The following is a 26198-nucleotide window of genomic DNA, read 5'->3' as shown; positions in this document are numbered from 1 at the left end:
GTTGCATATTTCCGTCTCGAGTAAACTGGGAGAACACTTAACCTAAAAACACTGGCTAGGGCCAGACCAGACCAGTGGGCCTCATTAGTCCAGACTGACTGTGATGAAAGAATTGTGGGATACAGCATTGTGCCGAGTGCGTGCAGGTGTGAATTAATACTGTGTGTGTGTGTGTGTGTGTGTGTGTGTGTGTGTGTCCTATGTGTATGTGTTGTGTACGGTGTGTAGTGAATAACTCTGTGTGTGTGTATGTGTATGTGTGTGTGTGTGTGTGTGTGTGTGTACACTACTGTGTATGTGCTCTATGTGTGTACGGTGTGCATGTGAATAAACTGTGTGTGTGTGTGTGTGTGTGTGTGTGTACACTACTGTATATGTTCTCTATGTGTGTATTGTTTGTATGTGAATAAACTGTGTGTGTGTGTGTACACTACTGTATGTGTGCTCTATGTGTGTGTACTGTGTGAATGGGAATAAACTCTATGTGTGTGTGTGTGTCTGTGTCTGTGTATACACTACTGTATGTGTGCTCTGTGTGTGTACTACATGTATGTGAATAAACTGTGTGTGCGTACACTTCTGTATGTGTGCTCTATGTGTGTGTACTGTGTGTATGTGAATATACTGTGTGTGTGTGTGTGTTTGTGTGTACTACATTATGTGTGATTGCTCTGTATTGTGTGTGTATGCGAATAAACTATGTGTAGGTGTGTGTGTATATGTACTACTTTTCAATTAAATTCAATTCAGAGATCACATACATAGTTATACTAGTACAAAAGTGCAGTAAAATGCTTAGTGGCAAACTCCAAAGACTGCGTAAGGCATAATGAAAGAAAGAAGGAAAAGAGACAAAACTAGTTAAGATGCAACCACCAAGAAATCACGAAGTACCACAACACATAAGAAATAAAAAAAGTCAGTTATATTCATGTGCAATGTAAATACCTGTGTGCAAGTAGACCGCTAGAATGTTATCCACCAAAAGTAATGTTGAGGTGCATATGTACAAATGTGCAAAGATAACAACAACCACAACAACAACAACAACAACAATAATAATTATATAATAATAATAATAATAATAACAATAATAACAATAATAATAATAATAATAATAATAATAATAATAATAATAAATATGCAATAAAAATGTAAAGATATGCAAGCATATATGTGCAACAGAAGTCCAATACAATAAATAGGTATTCGAATTCAAGCCTGTCTTTATGATCCTGATGGCCTGAGACAGGAGCTCTGTCTGAGCCTCTCAGTACTGGTCAGGTGAGTGTGTTTACCTGGCCGCAGTAGTGTAAACAGTCTGTCATTAGTATGGTTGGTGTCCCTAATAATCCTATTAGCCCTGGTCCTGCACCACCTGGTGTAGATGTGCTGCATGTGTGATTGCTCTGTGTGTGTGTGTGTGTGTACTGTGTGTATGTGAATAAACTGTGTGTGCGTTTGTGTTTGCCCAGGTGTGTGTACTACTGCATGAGTGATTGTTCTATGTGTGTGTACTGTGTGCATATGCGAATGAACTGTCAGGACCAGAATTATGCCAACTACTGAAATGGCTACTGTTGAAAGCATTGAATATTACTCACTGCCTGTGTATACAACCTATACCTTTTTTTATTTATTTATCTGTATCTAGGGTGGCAATAATTGTGTACCTGTCCATATGTCTTAGGTGGGGAGAATGGGCATAATCCCTTCTCCTACATTTTGAACACTTTGCACACAAAAGTAGGATGATAGGTAGGGTTTGTTATTTTTCTGTGCGTGCTCAGAGAGCGGCCCGGTGGCGGTGCAAGCCCCGCCCACCACACACTCACTCGGCGGCAGAATAGCAGGGAAGCCACAGCACCAGATGTGCGCTGCCACCCGCGTTCGTCATGTGGATGGAATGTGGAATAGAGCCCGTCCGAAAGGCGCTCTGCGGGACGGTGTTACTCTCAGGCCCGCCCCGCCCCGCCCCGCCCCGCCCTATGCTGCTAAGCCCCGCCCTGCCCCGCCTCGTCCCGCCCCGCCCTATGCTGCTAAGCCCCGCCCTGCCCCGCCTCGTCCCGCCCCGCCCCATTCTGTTCCCTTGTAAGCTCCCCGGACTCCCAAAGTCACTGGGAAGAGAGAAGCAAATGTTGAAAAAAGGGGGGAAAACACTAAAGAGTTGGAAAAAGGGTTTTGCGGTTTCATGCTAACTTGTAAATAGCATGAAAATAAACACACACACACACACACATGGGGAAATGCTGTTTCAGCAGAAATGACGGAATTCTGAGAAAGCGTCCTTGGCGACGGGTGTGAGATTTTCTCACCGCAGCACCACGGCACCCGCACGGGGGCCGCAGAACTGGCCGCGCGGATTTCCGCCATGTGCGTTTCCACGGCAATGTGATATCAAGCGTGTCACGCGGGGAGGAGGGCAGCTTTTCTCCCCGTATGATTTATGGTCATGGGCACGTATCTCCAGTCCCCTCGTCTTCTCACTCAGGCTTTCTGGAACTGTATAGCCCCGCCCCTCGCCATACTAGCCCCACCCCCCCAGGTCCCATGCTGCCATACACTCCAAACCAAGAAAAACAAAACCCTCTTCCACCCAAGTGCAGTGATGCTAAAGCGCTGTAGCTCTCCTTGATGGCGAACTCCACACATCTGCCGCGCGTAACTGTGTCTCGGTCAGGAAAACCAGGAATGCCAGCTGCTACACACCTCACAGTTCTGATTCTGAGGGTTTCACATAATGCCAGCCTACTGGAGAACAGACAAGGCTGCTACATTTTTATACACAACAAAAAATAAATAACAAAAAAGGAACAAAGTCAGAAAACCGTTCCAAGCATCTGCCAGTGACAGGCCTGCTGAATTCTAAGATCTGGGTCTGAGAGCAGTTTAAAACTTCTCTAACTCCCGGGATTTTAAAAATGGCTGTTCTCCTCTCCCTTGTTGTCTGGTATGAATTAACCCCTATAGGTTAGAGGCTGTTCGCAGTGGTAGGACAGTGGTGAAGCGGAGAGGCAGGAGGTATGTGAAAAATGCCCCAGTTCAGACCCCACTTGGAGGATGTATGTGGGGGGTGGGTGGTGTTGTCCAGTTCAGTGTGGGACCAGGAAGAAGGAGAGTGGGTTTCCACAAACCGTAGGCTGATGTACAGTAGCAGTAGTAAGTAGTAGTAGTAGGCAGGGGGGGAGGGGTAGGGTTGGGTTAGGGTTGGGGGGAGGGCTTAGGGGGGCTGACACAGAGCCAGTCCCTGGTGGGGCTCAGTCAGTTAAGCCCCATCATGCCCGGCATTGACAGTGTGGCACAGTGCTGTGTGCTGGATAAACGGGCTGTGATTCTATACATAAATCATACAACACACAGGCACGGACTCTCACCCTCTCTCTCTCTCTCTCTCTCTCTCTCTCTCTCTCTCTCTCTCTCTCTCTCTTTCTCCCTCTCCCCCTTCCACAAACACACCACACACGCACACACACACGCCTTCATAAGAAAGAGCAAAATGTCTGGAACGGAGTCAAAGTACCGTGCCCTGAACCAGAGGGTTTCCGTTCCAACTGCACAATGGAATGGAAACTACGTTTCCCCCTGGCAGTGATAACAGGGCCTGGCCCTTCAGCGTAGGAATGCGCGTTTGCTTTCAGTTTATAATCGCACTTCCTGTTTTTTTTTTTTTTTTTTTTTTTTTTTACCTGGTTCAATGACAAATATTTTCTGCAAATGAAGCTATCTTTCGAAAGCCGCTCAAACGAACGCCGTCCGTGCTTGGCCTCGTACCTGACACTGCGAGACTAAACATGGAGGTTCTGACACCACGCTCCCCGTGCGTTGTCCGACTCCTCTGTGGCAAATGCAAGGTGACCGCCAGTTTCAGCGGATCTGCTACTCTAACCCTGGAGTCCTGGAGAGCCACAGGGTCTGCTGGGGTCTCCAACCCTATTATGTACTGATGTCCATCTATGTGTCTGTGCACACACATGCACATATGCACGCGCACACACACACACACACACAGTATGCTTGTATCAGTGCACCTCCATCATTATAACTGTATGTGTATATACTTACCTGCGGGACAGGACACAGACTTTTGTATCCATATACTTGCATGTGTGTGTGTGTGTATGTGTGTGTGCATTTTTGTAGAGAAAGGCACACACAATACATTCAAACTTACAGTATGGGAGTTTCTCTTGCTGAGAACCCTGTTCATGGAAGCGCATGAATTGTGTATAAATCTCGAAGGAAACCACTCTGTGGAACGACTCTCTGGAGGGCAGTCGGGTATTTAGCATGGTGAACGCTAGCGCTCAGAACAGTGCATTACTTTGTACAGGTCAAGGATTTCATTTGGTACCAACTGTGCAGAACTGCTCAGCACAGGCGTGTTCTGCTTTCTGAATCGTGCACTATTCAACTCCCGACTCACCATACGAAAAAACTCCCAAGGCTTGCGGTTTTCTGGAAGCGGCGTTTTGAACTTCAGGCTAGGTCTTTTTGGTGCGCTTGTGTTTGTGCGTTGTGTGCGCGTCTGCACAGAGCTTTCTTTTTCAGAAGCGTATGTTTACACGCTGACTTGTAATCACCGTTAGCCGTACATATTTTCAGATCTGGCCTTGTATATATTCGGTAAATCAGTGTTATAAATGTTTGTGCGACTGTTCTCAATTCACCCAGCTTGTACCGCAAGTGTCTCTGACAGGGGCCAAAGATTTATCCCCTTCGTTCTTCGGTTTGGAGTTCCTTCCACGTTTTTTTTAGATCACAGTCTTAAACGAACAAAATCTCCATGTCTCATTTGCTGTATGTGAATTCCTTCCCAAAATGTTAATCCTTCTCTAACCCAAATACACAAATAAACAAGAGAGTAGGCCTAGGTACATGCAGAGTGAAAAGGCACCTGCTATTGATTACTCTCTGCTATGAGCTAAACAACAAATGTGTCCCCCCAGCGAATCTTGCATTTCTTTATGCAAGGACGTTTCCAGTTGTGAAGGGGCTGCAAAATCTCTCATGCAATATTTTTAGTTTTTTATACTTTTTTAAAAGTTAGTGCAACACAGCACACAGCTTTATGAAATTTTGCTATCATAGTATAATCTAATGTGAGCAGCAAATTCGTTTTAATCACGTTCTGGGGTAATGTAACAGAGCAGATGTTTAGATTTTTCGGTATAATACATAGCCATTATTTTTCATCTGTTATTGATTTAAAGCTATCCCTCTGCAAAACCCCTTTCCCCCCTCATGTCACTGGAGGTGGAAAAATGGTTTGATTTTCACTCAGAATGGCTTTTCTGTGCTCTCGAATTCCGGAGGGTAACTTGAAGAGTGCTGTTTCCCTTTATAGAGATACCCACGCAACAAGATTAAATACACAGTGCGCGCTCGGAAACACCCCCTCAAGGATTTGATATGTGAGTTGCGTTTCAGCAGCGCATAACTCTTAGCGATATTGAGGATTACAAAGCTCTTAAAGAATCGCACGACTGGCTATGTTAATACGTCTGAATATCACAGTCAAATATTAATAAGGTGTTCTTTTCTCACTGAAAGAAAACTGGTTGTATGATTCTCTCTCTCTCTCTCTCTCTCTCTCTTCTCCATCACACTTCTCCCTGCCAGCCTGTCTCTTTCTCTCTCAACTTCATTCAGAAAGCTACATTGGAATGAAAAACATTTGTAAATATTGCCAAAGCATAAAGAAATACTGAAATTTCCTTATGGGATCAATGAAGTCATCTATCTATCTATCTATCCATCCATCCATCCTTCCATCCAATGTCAAGAAATCTATCAAAATAAGTGTCAACAGTAACAACGGCAGCAATGAAAACAGCAAAAATAATAACAATTTGTAATAATAATTTGCTCTTCCCCTTCCCCCCCTCCGTCCTGAAGGCTCTCCATCCTTGAGTGGCACGGGGACAGTCACTGTCCAGGTCGATGATGTCAATGACAACATCCCGCTCTTTGCTTCCGGAACATTCCACGCCACGATCCCCGAGGACGCACCCACGGGCACTGATGTGCTACTGGTCAACACCTCTGATGCTGACGCTGGACCCAACGGCATGATCAGGTACCCCACAGGGGAGCGGGCAGGGCAACTGATGGGTGGGGCAGAGTGGAGTAGGGATAAAGGGATGAAAAGAGGGCAAAACTGCGAAGTGTCCTGTGCAAAACACTCCTGCACCTCACCCCTCAGAGTGGTGTGTGGTTTGAGTTAACAGGGGTGGAACAGGTGCTGGTGGAGTTCATAAAGTGTTGGGGGCGGTGCAGTGGGGACATGTTGTGGGGATGGGAAGGCGATGGGTGTGATCGGTCGTGTACTTCGAGGTAATGGGGGGGGTGTAGGTTGGATGGGGGGCGAGGTTGAAAGAGGTGCAGATGATACTCGGCTGGTGGGGGCGGTGGGTGTTCACCGGAAAGCCTGCGCCAGACCCACAGTGCCCTACCCCACTTTCGGCTTTGGCTCTGGTCTCCCCAGATGGGACCTCCTGTGGATAGGGGCGAGAGCAGCAATGGCGGTAATGAGGATGCTAACGAGCTCTGACAGAGGGGGAGCTGCAGTACCTGTCGGGGGTCCCCTGGGACTGCACAGGAGACAGAACTGTTTCACGGTCACTCGTTAGGTTCAGCCGGTCCGCCTCTCCCCCCCCCCCCCTTCTCTCTCTGCGCCCCATTATGGTGTCTCACGACTATCCCACGGCAAGTAACACTGTGGTAACACCGAAACTTTATGCACAGCTCCGATGAAAACTGCAAAAGTAGGCATGAAGGATGTTTTAAAATGTAAATAATGGACTCTTCTGAATGTTACTGAGTAAATAGTTCACAATACAAAGGCAAACAAACAAAATAACCGTTTCCATAACAAGCTATGAGTCAGTTGAGCAGATCCAGCTTGTCTTTAGTCTCTGGACAAGAACATTGTACGTGCTGAATGTCAGACATTTTAAAAAACTCACACTGATCATTCGTTCACGCTGAAAAAGTTTCTCCCCAAGCTTTTTGAAAATGGACGGTCTCTTTTTGCGCCTGAACCTGCTGTAACTTAATGACTTTCTTCATAGGGCTGTGCCTCAAGTTTCCAAGAGAACACCTTCAGTCTGAGAGCATGTATGATATGGGCGTGTGCCTATCTGTGTATGTCACACAGGGTTTATTTCTGGGTTCTACAGGGAAGTTCTGGAGAAGGGAATGAAACGCGATACTGTTTGGAAACCAAAAAGTATAGCTTTCTGGTCATAAAGAATTCTGGGATATGTCCAATGCATAACTACAGCGGACGACCGTTTGAATCCGAGGGCCTCTGCTTACTGCAAAGAAAAAAAGGGGTGGAAACTGATTTATGTACAGTACATAAATAAACTTAAGATTCGTTAAGGCTGCCCTTCTTTTTCAGTTGTTTGTACATCTTTCTCCAGAAATCTGATGGATGTCTTTATTTTGGGCATCTGAAAGAGGGAAAGAAAGAGGCTCCTGTTGTTTTATTCTGCTGCAAGTGAAGCCGCCACATCCAGAATAAACTTGCAACAGTGCCCTCTACAGGACTTTCCTGGCACTGCCCGACCAGTAAGAGCCAGAGACTCAGATATTTAGGAAAAAAAAGGTTTTTGGAGTCTTGTTATTATTTGCCTTCTGTTCAGTTTGAATTAGAACATAAGAATGCATAATGAAGACAGTAACTTCACCCGGTACAGGAAGACTGCTGTGTTTGCAGATTTTTGTTAATTCCTTTCCATCTGCAGCCAGTTTGAGCCTTGGAAACAAAGTGTGTGGACTCTTTAGCCAATCAGAAACATCAATTAAATGCTTAAATCAAGTGGTGCTTAAGACCTGAAACGCATGAAAAGATAGCTGACATGGTAGCCCTCCAGGACTTGAGATCTCTGTTCTAGAGAGTACACTGCGCTACACCAAGCTTGAACTTAAAGAAGCGGATTTCGGCCCGCCTATGTGGGCTGAGGAGCGAGTCCACGCATTGATAGCTGCGTAAAACATGCTCTCTGCACGGTGTGCTTTTTGACGTAACCCTGCTGTTGTTGCGCTTGTTTGTTAGGATTGTCAGATGCTCGGTATCTGGAATGTCTGGTTTTTAACCATCCCCGGTCTGCAATCAGTTCTGACAACCCCCCAAAATTCCACCCACCCACCTATACACTATCTGATCTGACCAAACGTCATCTATGTGTGCATGTGTGTGTGTATGTGTGTGTGCATGGTGTCCAGGTTTGACAAATTCTAAATCTGGCAACCCTATCGTCCACAGTTACAGCCTGTCAGGAGGGGATGGAAAGTTCTCCATAAACCCAGCAACAGGTCAGATCATCACCAGCGCCCTGCTGGACCGGGAGACCCGCGGTGCCTACCAGCTGCTGGTGGTGGCGTCGGACGGCGGCCAGCCCCAGGGCATGTCCAGCTCGGCCACGGTGGAGGTGACGGTGGCCGACATCAACGACAACCCGCCTCGCTTCCACCATCACCCCTACGTCACCCACGTCCCTGCCTCCACCTCCGCCGGTGAGTCTGGGGGGCCATATAATCTTGTTGATTACTTTCTCATGCAACAGGATTATATGGCCTCCCATATATTCCTATTCCTCCTCATCCTCTTCCTCATAGTGCAGTGACTTACAGTTAACACACACAAGAACAGAAATACAGAAACACCCCTCCTCTGCTTTATCGTTTATCAACAGGGACAAAAGGCCTGTTTTCTACAGAAACTATAGAGTATAGGCTAACGATAGCAGTAAAATTATGTTTGAAAAAACAGTATGAACAGCATTAAACAGTGTGAAAAGCTGCAAAGATAGCACGGTGTGGCTGCTAGTGAATGAGTTAGTTCACTCTTTTAGTTGCCATTTCCAGTAGAAACAGGTCTTTGCAAGGCTATTACTGCCTGCTAAAAAACACATGTAATTATAACTATATCAATGCAATAACAATGACAAAAGGACTTGATTAGGTAAATACGAGTTATGCTGAAATATACACAGAGCTCAGTAATGATTCACAAAGGCACAATTACAGTGCGCGGTGCCAAAATGTGAATTCTGACAGCAGCTACAGTATAACCTCTGCTAATGACATGTGCCGAAAGAGCTTTGCTGGGAAACAAGGTCTGAGCATTCCCCTCAGCCGTCACTGTGATTCTGCAGCTCTGTGTGGACAGGGCCGCAAGGGACGGAGTATACGTGACCTGCAGTGGTTAGAGCTCCAACAAAAGCCTTATTGGAATACATGTGATATTTCCATTGCTAATGTACAGTTCTAACATCAGGGTGTTGTATGGCAGCCCCTTTACAGTTCCTTTCCATAATGGTTAGCATGTAATGCCTGCAGATTCCCGGAGCTAAACTTACATTGAAGCCATTCCCGTTCAGACAACTTTAAAAAAAAACCCAGGACTTGGAATTGATGGGATTAAACTGAGCTCCATCCAAACATTAGTCTAAGTTGATGAAAATTGGCTAAGAGTACCTCGAAATGTATACACGAGGAGAAAAATTGGTCTAGAATGTGTTTCATTCTGTTCATTCAAAGTTGAAAGTTGACTTTATCTATACCACAAATTGATTTGCTATTTAAAACACAGAAGAAATTGTAGGTTCTTTGGAATAAGATCCAATAAATTTTATACACAAATTAATGTGATTATCTCGAGCGAACTGGCAAAGTAGTATTAAAGGATAATTCAAATTATTTCAATAATAAAGTTTAAGCCTAACTAATACCTTTTGCCCTTTATATTTTCATACAGAGCCCCTTTTGTAAATGTTATTAATACTAATGTGTTATAATTATAAAGCACTTGTCATGAACCCAAAGATGCTGTGCGGAGTAACCAAGAAAATTAAGGCATGGACATACAAATACAACTGGTGACAGGAAGTGACAGAGAATGCATTGTACAGGTGTTGAAATATCATGATAGAAATTGTATTTGAAAGATATCATGAAGAGATTAATTTTGAGCTGACACTTTATGGTTTGAAAGGGAACTAGGAGGCTTGGAGATACAGAAAAGACTTTGAAGAAAGAAGGAAAAAATCTATTTTTGTTTTCAGTAATTGATTTAATAAAGTAGATGGGGTAAAAGGGATTTTCACCAACACTGACAGTGATATCAAACCATAACCTCAGTTGCAAATAGCAACAAAAATACCTATTGAACTATAGCTACTTGCTATAATTTAAATAATTTGTTAGCAACTTTAAACTGTAGTAATAATAATAATAATAATAATGTACATTGAAAATGTACATTTTTTATTGATGTTTCTCTAATTAGGCTGTCTTTCTGTATCCGTGTTGTCCAGGTTCCCTGGTGTTTGCAGTTACTGTGACGGATGAGGATGCAGGTCCCAACGCGCAGCTTCACTACTCCCTGACGGGCCGTAACTCTGAGAAGTTCAAGATCGACCCGGTGCGAGGCTGCATCACGGCCAGCGAGAAGCTGGCGGGAAGCTCGGAGCTAACTTTCAGTGTCCGGGTCAGGGACGGCGGCACCAGCCCCAAGACAGATGCCACAACCGTCACTGTGAGATTTGTGACGGGTGGGGACTTCCCTGTCATCAAGATGGGCCAGACCAGCTTCACCTTCCCAGAGAGCCAGGCCACCAACACGCTGGTCGCTACAGTTGCTGGCTCCTCCACCAGGGGCGGGTCCTTGTCCTACTACGTGGCCAGCGGCAACCTGGATGGCGCCTTCCATGTGGACCAGCAGACAGGGGATTTGTCCATAAAGAAGGCCCTGGATTTCGAAAACATACAAAAGTATGTGCTGTGGATTGAGGCCCGGGACCAGGGGTTTCCGCCGTACTCATCCTACGAGAGGGTAGAGATCACAGTGCTGGACGTCAATGACAACTTCCCTGTCTTTGAGCAGGAGCCATTTCGGGCAGAAATCTTGGAGAACCTGTCCCCACAGCGGGTGTTGGTGGTGTCAGCTGTGGATCGAGACAGTGGCCCCAACGGGCAGCTGGAGTACACCATTGTTGATGGCAACAAGGAGAACAGCTTCAGCATCAATCGCGCCACTGGCGAGATACGCACCACCCGACCCCTGGACAGAGAGAAGGTGGCTCAGTATGTACTCAAGGTCAAGGCCACAGACCGAGGCTCGTCTCCCAAGAGCACAGTGGTCAGAGTCATCATCAGTGTGCTGGACGTCAATGACAACGCACCCAGATTCTCAAAGATCTTCAGTGCCACGGTGCCCGAGAATGCCCCAGTGGGCTACACAGTCACACGGGTCACCACCTCAGATGAGGACGCCGGTGCCAATGCAATCAGCCGCTACTCCGTTGCAGACACCAGCCTCCCCTTTACCATCAACCCCAACACTGGTGACATTACCATCAGCAGACCCCTCAATCGGGAAGACTCTGACCGCTACATTGTGAGAGTCTCTGCCCGTGACTCAGGCTGGACTGTCAGCACTGACGTGACAGTTTTTGTGACAGACATCAATGATAACGCCCCCCGCTTTAGCCGCCCGTCCTATTATCTTGACTATCCTGAGCTCACTGAGGTGGGATCGGTAGTCACACGTGTCTCAGCCTCTGATCCTGATGAGGGACCCAATGGGCAGGTGTTCTACTTTATAAAGTCCCAGTCTGAATTCTTCCGGATCAACTCCAGCTCCGGCGAGATCCTGGTCAAGCAGCAGCTGAGGTATCAGAACTCCTCCGGGACAGGGAATATCAACATCAATCGCCACAGCTTCATTGTCACAGCCTCAGACAGGGGCACTAAGCCCTTGGTGAGTGAGACCACTGTTATCATCAATGTGGTGGACAGCAATGACAACCCTCCAAGCTTTGAGTCCTCTTCCTACTTCACGCCCGTCACCAAGAGTGTCAAAGTGGGCACCAAGCTCATTAAGGTGGTGGCTAGTGACAAGAAGGACTTTGGCCCGAACTCAGAGGTTGAGTACTTTGTCTCTGGAGGCAACAGCTCTGGAAAGTTCCGGCTAGACAAGCAGAATGGCTGGCTCAGCGTAGCCTCATCCCTGACTTCGGACGTGAACAAACTGTTCCTCATTGAAGTGACAGCAAAGGACAGAGGAAACCCACCTCTTTCTACTAAAGCAGTGGTACGAGTTACTGTTACTGAGGAGAACCACCACACACCAGAGTTCTCCCAGGCCCATGTCACCGCCACTGTGCCTGAGAGCCTCAGCGTTGGTGCCACAATTAGGACACTGTCAGCGAGGGACAAAGACAAGGAGACTAATGGGCTAATTACCTACAAAATTGCCACAGGCAATGAGGCTGGGACCTTTTCTGTGAACCAGAGGACGGGGGCACTGACCCTGGCACAGCCGTTAGATTACGAAGAGAAGCAGACCCATGAGCTGAAAGTGATAGCCACTGATGGTGGCTGGATTGCTAAGACTGGCTACGCCACGGTAACCATTCATGTGACAGACGTCAATGACAACCCGCCCATGTTTGACCCTGAAGAATACTTCCCGACCGTGCAGGAGAACGTGCCCAGCGGCACTAATGTGGTAAAGATGAACGCCACCGACCGGGACTCTGGTACCAATGCTGCCACAGCCTATGTAATCCAATCCTCTGACAGTGATCTTTTTGTCATTGACCCCAACACGGGCATCATCACCACCCAGGGCTTCTTAGATTATGAGGCCAAGCAGGCCTACCATCTGACAGTCAAAGCCTTCAATATCCCTGATGAGGAAAGGTGCAGCTTTGCCAATGTGAACATCCAACTGAAGGGTGCTAATGAATATGTGCCCCGATTTGTCTCCAAGCAGTACTACTTTGAGGTTTCTGAGGCTACCTCAAGAGGAACAGTAGTGGGGGAAGTGTTTGCCAGTGACCGGGACCTGGGTATAGATGGCGAGGTCCACTACCTCATTTTTGGGCAGAGCAGAAAGAAGGGCTTTGGCATCTACAAGAAGACGGGGCAGATATATGTGGCAGGACCCCTTGACCGTGAAAAAGAAGAGAAGATCTCCCTGAAGGTCCTGGCTAAGAATGCTGGGAGCATACGGGGTGGGGACATTGATGAAGTGTTTGTCAACATCACCGTACTGGATGCCAACGACCCGCCTGTCTTCAGTTCCAGCCTCTATAATGTGCAAATCAGTGAGGGGCTAGCCCCTGGCAGCTTGGTGACCTTCATCAGTGCCCAGGACTCAGATTCTGTTCCCAGCTGGAGCCGCTTCTCCTACTCTGTTGCCGCAGACAATGAGAGGAATGCCTTCACTGTTAACCCCCAGACAGGACAAGTTTCTGTGGCAGCTGAGCTAGACAGAGAGTCCACACCCTTATATAACTTGACCCTGCTGGCAGTAGACTCTGGCTCCCCTCCAGCTACTGGGAGTGCCATCCTGATCGTGACCTTAGAGGACATCAATGACAATGGCCCTACCCTGGTGACCACCAGTGGGGAGGTGATGGAGAACCAGCGGGCAGGGACTGCTGTCGCCACCCTCTACTCCACTGACCCAGACCTGCCGCCCAACCAGGGTCCATTTACCTACAGCCTCCTTGGCTCTGCATCAGGTCCTGCCTCCAGCTACTTCAGCCTCTCTCCAGCAGGAGAGCTGACCACCAGCCGGGAGATTGACCGTGAGCAGATTGCCGATTTCTTTCTTCCTGTAGTGATACGGGACTCAGGTGTCCCCCAGATGTCCTCCACGGGGACCGTTCATGTCAGAGTTAATGACCAAAACGATAACCCATCTGAGCCACGTGCATTAGAAATCTTTGTTCACTACTTTGGCAACCTGTTCCCTGGTGGGTCTCTGGGTAGCATCAGGCCCCGTGACCCAGATGTTCAGGATGCCTTTCGCTGCTCTCTGGGCCAGTCAGCGCCCAGTCTGTTCAGTGTTGCCACCGGCACCTGTGACCTCTCTGCCCACCCCCGTTTGGCGGAGGGCACCTTTGAATTCAAGGCGCACAGCAACGATGGTGTCCATGGCGCAGTGGAAAACAGTGTACGCGTTGTCTTCACTTCCTTTGCCAACACCACTGTTGATAACAGCATCCTGATCCGCCTTCGCACCCAAGGGGTGTCAGACTTCCTCACCAACCACTACCTGAGCTTCCTGCGTGTGGCTACCTCCCAGTTGGCTGGGCTGGGCACTGCCGTGCAGCTTTATGGTGCCTTTGAGTTGGGAAACTACACCTTTCTCATGGCTGCCGTGAAGAGGCCTCATGGACAGTACGTCAACCCCAGCGGTGTTGCCACCTTCTTCCAGAGCATCAGGGATGTCCTACACCGGCAAAGTGGGGTGTGGATGGAGACTGTGGACCATGACCCCTGCACGCAGAACCCCTGCCTGAATGGGGGTAGCTGCAAGAGGCGTTTGGGCGTGGCACCTGAGATGAAAACAGAGGAGAGCGTGCCTGTCATCCTGGTTTCCAATCGTCCCTTGCCACCCTACGCCTGCAGCTGTATGCCAGGTTATGCCGGTGGGCTGTGCGAGACTGACATCGATGAGTGCCTGCCAGCCCCTTGCCACAACGGTGGGACCTGCCACAACCTAATAGGGGGCTTCTCCTGTACCTGCCCCGAGGGCTTCACCGGGATGGCCTGTGAGCGCGATGTCAACGAGTGCCTTTCCAACCCCTGCAAGAATGGGGCGCTCTGCCAGAACTATCCCGGTGGCTTCAACTGCCTTTGCAAGTCCGGATTCACAGGTAACCCTTTTCTGCCATCCCCACCACTAACAGCAGCATCTCCAGAACAGCCCTGACCCCAGCTGTTAAGCTTTTTAAAATGATAACGTGTTTCTTTTTTTAATCCCTCCTGCTCACAAATGCGTTAGAGTCCAAGTAAAATATTTGCTTCAAGTTGATTACAGAAGTATTTAATAGCCTCGATAGCAGTCGGGGTCTGAATGCCAAAAAGTTTTCTCTTAGGATTAGTGGTTGGGGGGTAAGGGGCTTTAATGGATATCAGCGTGTTGTGTTTGTCTTAATAAAGGGGATGATGCAAAAATCAACCCAGGAAAAAGCTCAAAGGTCACAGATCTCACATTTCACAGCCCAGCCTCCCCCCTGCAGGTCTAGAACATTTTAACACATTTATAGCTTTTTCCCTCCTGTAAATCGAGACTTTTTCCCTCCTTAGTCAGGCTTGCAAATGAAGTAATAGCTTTAGAGGGTAATAGCTTTCTATCAGATGTCCTGTATTAATCCTTGAATGTCTTTGTTAGCTTGGAAAATTGGTCAAATGAAGTAGATTGCCTCCCTATGGGTCACTGCAGGCTAATAAATCACCTTAAAAAACCCTCCTGGCTTGCTTAGCTTGTGTACAGTATGCGGTTGATCGTGGGACTAAATAATTGCAAGGCTTTCTTTAGCTGAGGCTAGCCGAAGATGGATTTGTATTAATTAGGAGGTTTTTGGATCATCTTGTTTTCTCAGCTGGATGCCATATTTATTTGAGACGTTTTTTTAAAGGGGCCCCAGTGCCGACCGCTTTTGCCTCAGCAGTGAATGATTAAGTCATTTCTGTCCTTCGTCAATATGACTGTCACAAATGACCATAAGCAATTTTACATTGTATTCACAGACAAACAGCCTTCCTAAAGAAATATACCTTTTGACTTACAGTAGTTTGGTTGCCCCCACTGCAAACTCTTTATTTACAGTTTTTTTCTCTTGTTTGGGGTGGTAGGTCGGTTGTGAATGTACCTCCATTCAAGTATTTTGTTTAGCTTTACATAAGTCAGCACTCAAACACTGTGAAAAGAACTTCACAATAGGGCAATTCTTACATCCTCCCCCCACTCCCACTCACCCCCATCCCTACATAAGACACGCATTGTATTATTTCTGCATTGAAGTAAAAATCTTTATTTTGATATTATTGTTTTTTCTCTCCCCATTTACATTATGTTTCCACTTCCATGTTTATATTATGTTGCACTTTACGTGTCGTTATCCAGGATTGAGATAGAATTTAGCTAATCTCCTGTGTTATCTTAGTTTGTGTGTGGAGGGGGTGAGTATTTGCATCAGTTTCCAAAGTATGAGATTTACTGCGTTATTATGGGGCTATGATTATGGAAATGATCATGGAAATGTGACACTGCTGAACATTTGCTCACCTCATCACCTCTCATTTCTCACTTTCATCCATTTTATATTTTGTGCCATTTTGTTTTGTCACCCTCCCCCCACCCCCACCCCCCCAGGAAAAACGTGTGAGTCTGCCATCAATTACTGTGAGTGTAACCCTTGTTTTAACGGCGGCTCCTGCCAGAGCGGGCTGGACGGGTATTACTGTCACTGTCCCTTCGGTAAGTCATGTGATTGATCTGGTGTCTGTACGCTGCAGACGACAAGGCCAGAGGCTATCCGTTCTTAGAGGAATGTCCTTGTTTCCCCTGCTGTGTTCTTTTTCTGAACGCTTTTCCACCTGGAGCTTTCCGGACTACTGGCCTTACGCTTTTCTGGCTGTCTATGCTGTGAAATGACTTTTTAAAAGAATTAGTTGCTTTATTTCTTATATCCTAGTGGTGTCTTTGCTCTGGGGATCGCATCTAAGAAGGCGAAGAAGCCTCATAAAACTGAAAAATGGGTGTAGCCATCATGTGCTCACTGATGTTAACCAATCATTATGTTTTGCCAATAAAAGCAGGAATAGTCTGCTCATTGTAGCTTTGTTTTTCTTTGTCATAATTTATCGAGCAAATAGATGCTATTCAGTGTTAATGTTTGCTTTAAGAAGTGTCTGGTGTTTGAATTTTAGATTGTTCCTTTCCATCTGAATTCTTATCATCTCCCTACACCTCAACTTTCAGGGGTCTTTGGAAAACACTGTGAGTTGAACAGCTATGGGTTTGAGGAACTGTCCTACATGGAGTTTCCCAGCCTGGACCCCAACAACAACTACATCTACATCAAGTTTGCCACAATCAAGAGCAACGCCCTCCTCATGTATAACCATGACAACCAGACAGGAGACAAGGCAGAGTTCCTGGCCCTGGAGATCTTTGAGGGTCGAATGCGGTTCTCCTTTAACCTTGGCAGTGGGACTTACAAGCTGATGACCATGAAGAAGGTTTCTGATGGACAGTTCCACACGGTCATTGCCAGAAGAGCTGGAATGGTAAGCAAAATTTTATTTATTATAAATGATTGACGTTATTGGACTGTTCACAATTCAATGGAGTGGTGTTGTTTCCTGTTCTGAGACAGGCACGAAAGAATACGCATAGGTTTGGGGGAGATGGGGAGACATATGTATTAATTGCTAGATTTGACGTTTGACGATGCAAAACTAGGTGTGTTAGCAGTGTTACTCCCACAGAGTTGAAATGAAACCTATGCCCATCCATGAACATAAAAGCAAACAGTCAATCAGACGGAGCAATGTGTCAGTCTTAGAAATACTTCTTCTTATGACCTTGATTAGCATTGTTGATTCCTTTTTCCTTATTAGTGCTGTTTTTAAGGTCAAGTTCAGTTTGCTCTGTGATAATAAATGCGTGAGTTGAGCCCCTTGTGTTTTAGGTCCAGTGTGAAAACAAGACTCTTAGATGGGACGGATGCATAGTACTCAGGGTCATCCCAAACCCAAAACCAAAGACAGAAATTTACAATTGAGATTTTCTTCCATGTCTGCACGCCATTATGCCTAATGCCTTACAAGAATGCATGATATGCTAAAAACATATACTGTCAGAAAGGCCAAAGATTACACAGATGGAACTTAAACTTTTAAACCATCACGTGCACAGCAAGTCAAGTCCACTTTCGCACAACAGACTATTTAATGGTGGAAGTCCTGTCCAAAAAAATCATACTGGCTTCCACGTTTGACAGGCATTTTAAGCCTTTGGATTATAATTACACTATTCACAGTGCTAGTTTTGTTTGTGGCTTTTATAGTCTGTAATTACGTCTGAAAACCAAACTTGTTTTGATTTATGTTAGAGGCCCTTCCCACTCGACAACCAAAAATGTCTTTTTCCTCCCCTCAAACTTACAATTTGCTCAGTCTACTGCCATATTGTGAGATTGTTTGGAGGATGATGGGGAAGGGGGGGGGGTCACCAGTTTGTCAAATGTTTCACAAAGTAAGTCTCCAGCAGGACCCAGAGTCTGTCATTTCCCACAGTGTGTTGGGATTTGGTAGGAAACCGGTAAAATCGTTAAATGGTCAGGCTCTGAGGTGACCCAGAGCGCTTTGACACAGCGGAGAAAAGGTGTAGCTCAGAACCGGAGGTGAGAAACATGATTCCACAGCGCCATACGGCAAATGTTACTTTCAGACTCTGAATTAACCAACTGTGCGAAAAAGCTGTCAGTTGAGGTGTTGGAGAAACAGCTCCACAGGTGGTGTGAAGCAACAGTAGTGACAATGTTTGGAGAAGCTAGCATGGGTCATTTAGGTGATCCTAAACCTGAGGTCTCTGTACCATTGCCTGCATTGGGCACACATGTTAAATCCATAACACGCTCTTGCTGTCGCTTCCCAAAAAAAAAAAAAAGACGAAAAAGACATGCTCTGATTTTGTTTTTAATAGAAGCTGTAGGCTGCACTTCATTGCTTGCAGTAGGTTTTTATTTTTTTCGGTTTTAAAAACATAACTACTTAGCTCAGGGGACCTCCTGAAATATTACGAAGATTTTATCAAAAAGCAAAAGAGAAAATGACACATTAAGGAGAAATCTCATCATTTGCCAAAGGTTTTTTTTTTTTTTTTTTTTTTTTTTTTTGCAGTAAACTGCACGTGTCCCTGGCCTCACTCTGTGTTACTTTTCCAACCAAGTTTCACCCGTCTTTTTCACTTTTTGCTACATTACCTTCTGTTCTTCATCCATATTTAAAAAACTGAAGTTCACGTCCACACACAAAAACAAAATAAAGCTAATAAATGCAATTAATATAAAAAAAAGCCAACGTGGGTGTCCTCTTTCGCTTTTCTTGGGAAGTGCATGATGGAACTTCATGCAGACCTGGGATGCTTTATTACGGAAAAGCCCCCCTGCTAAACTGATTAACAGTGTTTATACTGCTTCCCCCAATGTTAATCAAACGCAAACACGCTTCCGTTGTTCTGACGCTGGACAGAGCATTTGATATTAATTTAGAAGCCATTTCAAAAGGCATTACCCGCGCCCGTATGAAAGACTTGACGTGTGTGTATTCTGTGGTTCAGCATCAGGCCCTTGGTAAGTGGGGAAAAGCAAAAAAACATTACTTTTTTCCCATATGGATCTGATGTGTAACACTTCTGATCCTTTCTCTAACTGAACAATAAAACGTTTATTTTATTTTCTTTCAACTCGGCAAACGTCTTAACCAAAAGCGAATCATTTTCCATTATTTCCCGCCGTCTTCTCTTTTTTCCTCTCGCTGCTGGTGCGTGCGCGCCTGTGTAAGTAATTAGAAACGGGAGCGTTTCGCCCACGTTTCGCGTCTCCTGGCTGCTCGCGGCGTTGCAGCTCCGCCCGCAGAGATGTGTTTATACAGCGATCGGTCGCACGCGGAAACACTCCCGTCTCTGTTTTTCAAGACACTCTGTGAACGCGCACGCTCCGTTTATTTATTTATTTATTTATTTGCATTTTTAAGCTGAGCAGCCCACGCAGAGAGGACGGGTGGCACACGGAGGAACTGCCGGCTCTTAAAAATTGTTTTGTGTATAACTTTTTTTTAAATAATAAGACGTATGGAAACCTGCTCAAGTAGCTCCCTGTGGCCTGTTGCTCAGCAGAGCCTCTGCAGAGCTGTACCAAACGGATCCCTGAACAGTGCTCCTGTCACTTACGTGTTCACATCAGCTCAGCTGAAGCCAGCCAGAGAAAGACATGCTGTGAATCACTCACTCTGTGGGTTTGACTGAAATTCATTTGGTTGTTGGTGAGAAGAAGATTACACAGTTGGAGCACATGAAATCATAAGCCCATACGTTGCTGTCAAATGTGTGGATATACTGTATGATAAGTCGGCTATAATAGTGCAGAGTACAAATCATTACAGAAGCTCCTCATTTTGCCATTTATTACTGTGTGAGAGAACACAGCTTCAGGCACCCCGTAGCACAGTCTCTCTCTCTCTCTCTCTCTTTCTCTCTTTCTCTCAATGCCTTTTAGCTTGATCATAGTAGTGCTCTCACGTAGGGGAGAGGACGGAGATGCAGGAGCGCACATCTGGTTAGCCTGTAAAATCTGTGGTTTAACTGTGACCTGCCTCTGTGCTGTAGGCTGCTTCCCTGACCGTGGATGTGTGTGGAGAGAGCCAGGATCCTGGCTACTGTGCCGTCAGCAACGTGGCCGTCCATGCCGACTGGTGAGACGCCATTTACAAATTACATTCATTTCATTGCCAGAACACTTTTGACCAAGGAGACATTCAAGTCCAAATAAACCCAAATGTAGCAAGAAGCTGCTCAGATTGAGCCACCTCACGAGTGAATGAAATGAAATTAAATGACTTTGTGTTGTTTGTACAGACATGAAATAATAGGAGTTTAAATCAGTAATTGAAAATGTAAAGAAGGAAAGTGCCTTACAAAACAGTATTTACTGAATTCAAATATGAGAAAAGATTAGCAATTTTCACAATATATCGGTAAATATATTGCTGCCTTTTAGTTGTTGAAATCATATACAGTGCACTCCATAATGTTTGGGACAAGGACATATGATTCTGCCCACAATTTCAAATCAAACAACTCACATGTGGTTGAAGTGTTGATTCTCAGCTTTTATTAAAGGGTATTTTTTATACATTTTGTATTTTATCATGTACAAATTACAGTACTTGTTATACATCTTCTGCGATTTGGGAGGCCCTGGGTCTAAACAAAGGCTAGCATTCAAGAATCCCTGAGCACAGGAGATATCACAAAAAGTTATATATGAGAGGAAGGTATTTACCAAAGTAGCTCTTTTATTAAAAACAAACAAAAAATGAAATAAGCTAGAAGACCTGGTCTACAGTGATTGTGTGGATGAAAAATGCAGGGTGTGTGTGTGTGGGCTGGGTGGGTGGCTAGCTCCAGTCAGCTTAAGTTTATTTATAAAGACCCAAGCTGGAGAGTAGGGTAATCATACCATGTTGTTGCCATCCCAACGCAATGATCTCCCTCGACCCCTGGCGCGTCCGTTTGCCATGCAGGATCCTGGATGTGCAGCCCAATCGCCTCTCCGTGGGGGGCGTGTCGTCCATCGAGCCTATCCTCCACCGCCAAGGGCAGGTCGCCACGCACGACTTTGTGGGCTGCATCATGGAGCTCGCCATCAACGGCCGACCCCTGGAGCCCGGACAAGCCCTGGCGTCTCACGGCATCCTCGACAGGTCTGACCACCACCATACCGTTTTACATTACATCCGCATTACCTAACATCACATTACCTTATTTTAGCACACACTCTCATCCGGAACCACATACAATGCAGGAGAATGAGGGCATTCACCAGATTTATAAGAGCAATAGTGCCAAACTTGGCAAACATTCCCAGACTGGTGAGTGTATCTGCAACATCAAAAAAAGCACTAATGCAAGATAGCTACGCTCACCAAGAACCGAAATACAAATTCTAAATTACATCCATTATTTATCATTAGCTGAGGCTTTTGGTCAGAGTGACTTACACTGTTTAACCTTTCTTTTTAGGTATATAAATCCATTTATATTTACTTAAGCAATTCAGATCAAGTTCCTTTGCTCAAGGGTACAATGGCTTTGCCTAAACTGGGAATTGAACCTGAAGTTTCTGAGTTACTGACTTAGTTCTCTAATCATTGTACTTCACTTCTCATAACAGCTATCATGCAGTATGTTTAGTGTACTAGTCTGTGCAGAATATTTTCAGTAAATTTACCAGCAAACTTCAATGCAAGAAAACATAAAAGTGAAAGTACTCAGTTAAGTGGTTAAGGAGCTGCACACTTTGAGGAATGCATGGGGAGAAGATCTCTTGTTTTTGTTCTTGTTTGAGGGCATTGGGTCGAACAAAAAGAGTCAGTCTCCCCATTCATCCCCAGAAGGGCTTCATGAATGGGTGGCGACGTGGATCTTTTAGCATGTTAATGCAGTTTGTGAAAGGCATGGCCCTCCCTCACCACTTTAGCTCGCCCTGTGATTGGCTGACTGTTCTTCCTGTTCTGACAGGTGTCCCAGGTTGGAGGGGGCCTGTACTGCCAGTCCTTGCAGACACGGGGGCACCTGTGTGGATCACTGGTCCTGGCAACAGTGCAAGTGTCTCGAGGGTTTCACTGGGAAGTACTGTGAAAAGTGTAAGCATCTCTTTCATCTATTTTTATTTTCATATTTTTGTATGTTGCTATTTTATGACAGGAATTTTGATTCTCTCTCTGGGGACCTCCAGCACAGTGGTTAAATCTGTAGGCACTGTGGCCCTTCGGGACTGGAGTTAAACCTGCAGACACTGAGGCCCTTCAGGACTGGAGTTAAACCTGCAGACACTCTGGTCCTCCAGGACTGGAGTTAAACCTGCAGACACTGCAGCGTTCCAATACTGGAGTTAAAACTGCAGACACTGTGGCCCTCCAGGACTGGAGTTAAACCTGCAGACACTCTGGTCCTCCAGGACTGGAGTTAAACCTGCAGACATTGCAGCGTTCCAATACTGGAGTTAAACCTGCAGACATTGCAACCTTCCAGTACTGGAGTTAAACCTGCAGACACTACAGCCTTCCAAGACTGGAGTTAAACCTGCAGACACTGTGGCCCTCCAGGACTTGAGTTAAACCTGCAGACACACCAGCTCTCCAGGACTGGAGTTAAACCTGCAGACACAGTGACTCTCCAGGACTGGAGTTTGAGACACTTGCTCTAGTTGGATACTGTATAAAAAGTGAAGAGATTAAATGGACTGAGTGGCCTGTTAACCTCATCAAACACTCTTGTTTTTATGTTCTTATAACGAGTGTCTCTTTCCCCACCAACCAGATGTTACAGCCGATACCGCGCTGTCGCTGGACGGAACCGGCCGCCTGGACTACTCTATGAGCCAGTCCCAGAAGCGTGACCTCTTATTGGCTCTGAGCCTGGGGAGCTCCGCCCCCAGCCCCACCCCTCATCGCCCTGCCCAGAGCAGCCTGGAGCTGAAGTTCCGCACCCTCAGCAAGAGCGGGACTCTCCTACACGTCCAGGAGACCAGCAACTACACCACTGTGAAGGTGAGTCCAGTGGCAATGAATTAGGGATTGCAATGGGATTCAAGGAAAACAAACTCTCAGAAAGCGTCTGTGAGGTCTGGCAGTAGTCACTTTAAAATACCCAGCTCTCTCTTTGTATCTGTCTGTGTTTCTCTCTCTCTCTCTCTCTCTCTCTCTCACTCACTCACTCACTCGCTCACTCTGATCCCGGGAAGCTGTCCAGGGGTTGAAAACTCATTCTTCTCCTTAACTGGTCCCTTAAGTCCAGTCCCCCTCATATTCTACAGGACCCCAAACCCAAAACAGCCTCCCTGGATCAGTCTACTCGCTCCCCCACCCCCCTGGTTCCGGAATGGGGCCTCCAAGGAAAAAAAAACCCACCACCGCAAGACACAAGGAATAATTTCCAACATCTTAGTTAATAAATATCACCCCCCGAGAAAATAAGAACCTTTTCTAATTTGTTTTCCAGAATGGTTATTTTCAGCATTTTTTGAGTCAGAGGGATTTTCAATTCTTCCACTTTGGTGGCTCTTTTGTTTCTGTCATTAGGTCATTGGATACATTTTGTAGGACTGTTATTAGTCTTTTGCTTTTTTATTATTATCTATAACGGCAACCAACCAGGAATCACCCAGAAGTACCTAGCAGTAACATAGTAATTGCTCAGAAACCATCCAGCAGTACCCACAAATCACCTAGCAGTACCCAGCAATCACCCAGAAATCACCCATCGGTACCCACAAATCCCCCAGGAGTACCCAGAAATCACTGTTATCCATTGTGTGTTTTTCAGCTGAAGAACGGGGTTCTGCACTACATCTCGGATGCGGGCGTAGGGGGGAAGGTAGAGAGGACCCTGTCTGAGTTTGGTCTTTCCGACGGCCAGTGGCACACCCTCCTGCTTCAGAAAAACGGGACAGCCACCTCTGTGCGTCTGGACGGGGCGCACGCCAAAGAGATCTTGCACCTCACCCAGGATTTTGGAGGTATCAACGTCCTGACCCTATCTCTGGGAGGAGTCCCCTCTGGTTCTGCCCTACAGAAGTCATCGTCAGGTGGGTTTAATTGGAAGGGAGTCCGGGGTGGGGTGGGGTGGGGGGGGGGTTGGGTGTCATGACCTCTGGTCACTGAGAAAGTGTTTCCTTTTGAATGTGGAACATTGTAAGTTGTGAAAGCGCTTGGACTTGGCATTGTGTTGTGTCATGAACATAGAGTGAATGTTATGAAAATGTCCCGTTTCTGTGGCTACAGGTGTCCCATATATAAAGGGTACAGCCTACAGTGGGTTCGCTTTCCAGAGCATGCTATCTGATAACCTGGGTACAATCCGAGGATAGGGTCATCATTTAAAAATGTCAGCTTTTTATTTAAGTCTGTTAGGTCATTTCTTTAGAAAAAAAAGTTTTGGAAAAGTTTGAAAATTATCCTAGAAGTTCATTGAAAAGTCTTTGAATGAAAGGAAAGTCATTATAAATACCACAGGAGTCCTGATAAGCCCTGATGGTTGAGTGAGCATAATAGCTTCAAACTGTTTTCATTGCTGGGATGGAAAAACCGCCCGTGACTTAGCAGCCACCACTGACCTGGTGTGTCTGATCAGACTTTACAAGGAAGCTACTGCTGATTACATCATATTGTGCATATCCACACGCACACACACATTCTTCCCTAAAAAATGTGTATACACAGCCACTAACATAGTATCTCATAATATCTCTTTCTCACACACACACACACAAACACACACACACACACACGAGCGCAAAAGCATTCACAAGCCACGAGATTCCTTTGGGGCTATTATAATCTTCAACTATTTATTTATTCTAGTTTTATTCTGCTGGTCCACTTTTGCTGCTTAAGTAATCTGCATCTCAGACATATACAGCATCTGCCGTTCTCCCTCCCTCATTCACATATCACTTCAGCCAATGCTTAGAATATAAATGTCTCCAGTCTGAACAAAAATATCTTCAAATCCAAATCCTTGCTAAATAAATAAGAATCATTATTATGTTTCCTATTATATTTTTGCGGTTCTGTGTTTTTCATAGTTATTTCAGTTGACTCTGCTAGTGTACAGTAGAAAGTGACAGATGATGCTACTCGAAAGAGACTTGCATTATAATGTCACCCTCTTGTGGTTTGGGTGCTTAAGTAGGCCTATGTGACACGACTCAGCGATGACCATACCACTAACCCATAACTGCCTTCCATTAAGAATGGAGGTCTCATTCATTCTCCTTATATATTCACATTGTAGGGTGTGCGGGTGTGTATGTGCTTGTGCGTGTGTGCATGTGTGTGCATGTGTGCTTGCATGCATGTGTATGTACGTCTGTGCTTTTTTGTTTTGTACACCATGCGTTTGTGTACAAGTGTATGTTTGCATCATCATGCTTATTTGTAAATGTGCACTTTATCAAACTAGATCTACATTTTTATTTCTAATCAGATTAAGATTAAATGGATTCAGCTGTCCCCATGTATATGTTATGAGTGAATGCAATTACTCACATACTTGCATTTTATGAAGTAATGTTGTTAGGGGTAAGGTTTTCATTTTGAGTCTATGCTGAACTGAAGATATATTGTCTGGCAAAGTCATTCCCCTTGGAGAGCTCATATTTCTTTTATAACAAATGTAAGAGTTATGTTAAACAGTGTGGGAACATGTGAATTGTTGAGGTGTCTTCCTGCAGGAAGCATGGTGGAGATTTCAGCCAAATGCTGCGTGTTGAATTCTGTTCAAATGTCTGAACCAAATATCCGCAGTGATAATTGCTACAGCGGGTTCCTGTCATTGTTGAGGAAACCATACAACCCATTTTGCTCATTTTGCAAAGTGATCCATCTCATTCAAACTCAGAATTTATTGCCTTCCAAGCTGCCATTCTGTCTTGACAAGATTCCAGGAAAGTTTCCTGTTATCCTGGAAACTGTTCCTTTTTTACCCCGGTTTTACAGTTTTAATTTATTAGAGTTTTACGGAGGGGAAGTAAGTGTCATACACATAAGGATAAACAGTGTTAATAGCGCCTACTTCCTCTTTGTAATGTCAGCTGTATCCA

General features: G+C 45.6%; 1 protein-coding gene across 1 annotated transcript in view; it reads left to right on the top strand.

The window, feature by feature from the left end:
* Positions 1 to 26198, top strand: part of fat4 (FAT atypical cadherin 4) — a 111080-nt gene that overhangs the window by 81398 nt on the left and 3484 nt on the right. The window contains exons 8-17 of the mRNA XM_064343990.1: positions 5896 to 6076; positions 8270 to 8520; positions 10323 to 14678; positions 16181 to 16285; positions 16790 to 17097; positions 20201 to 20286; positions 21118 to 21297; positions 22115 to 22239; positions 22916 to 23145; positions 23921 to 24182. Coding sequence (XP_064200060.1) covers positions 5896 to 6076; positions 8270 to 8520; positions 10323 to 14678; positions 16181 to 16285; positions 16790 to 17097; positions 20201 to 20286; positions 21118 to 21297; positions 22115 to 22239; positions 22916 to 23145; positions 23921 to 24182 — 6084 coding nt within the window. The remainder of the gene's footprint in view (positions 1 to 5895; positions 6077 to 8269; positions 8521 to 10322; positions 14679 to 16180; positions 16286 to 16789; positions 17098 to 20200; positions 20287 to 21117; positions 21298 to 22114; positions 22240 to 22915; positions 23146 to 23920; positions 24183 to 26198) is intronic.

Source organism: Anguilla rostrata, chromosome 7 (assembly GCF_018555375.3).
Source record: "Anguilla rostrata isolate EN2019 chromosome 7, ASM1855537v3, whole genome shotgun sequence".
NCBI classification, from domain to species: domain Eukaryota; kingdom Metazoa; phylum Chordata; class Actinopteri; order Anguilliformes; family Anguillidae; genus Anguilla; species Anguilla rostrata.
Note: the sequence above shows the minus strand (reverse complement) of the source record. Positions and strands in the feature narration are given on the sequence as shown.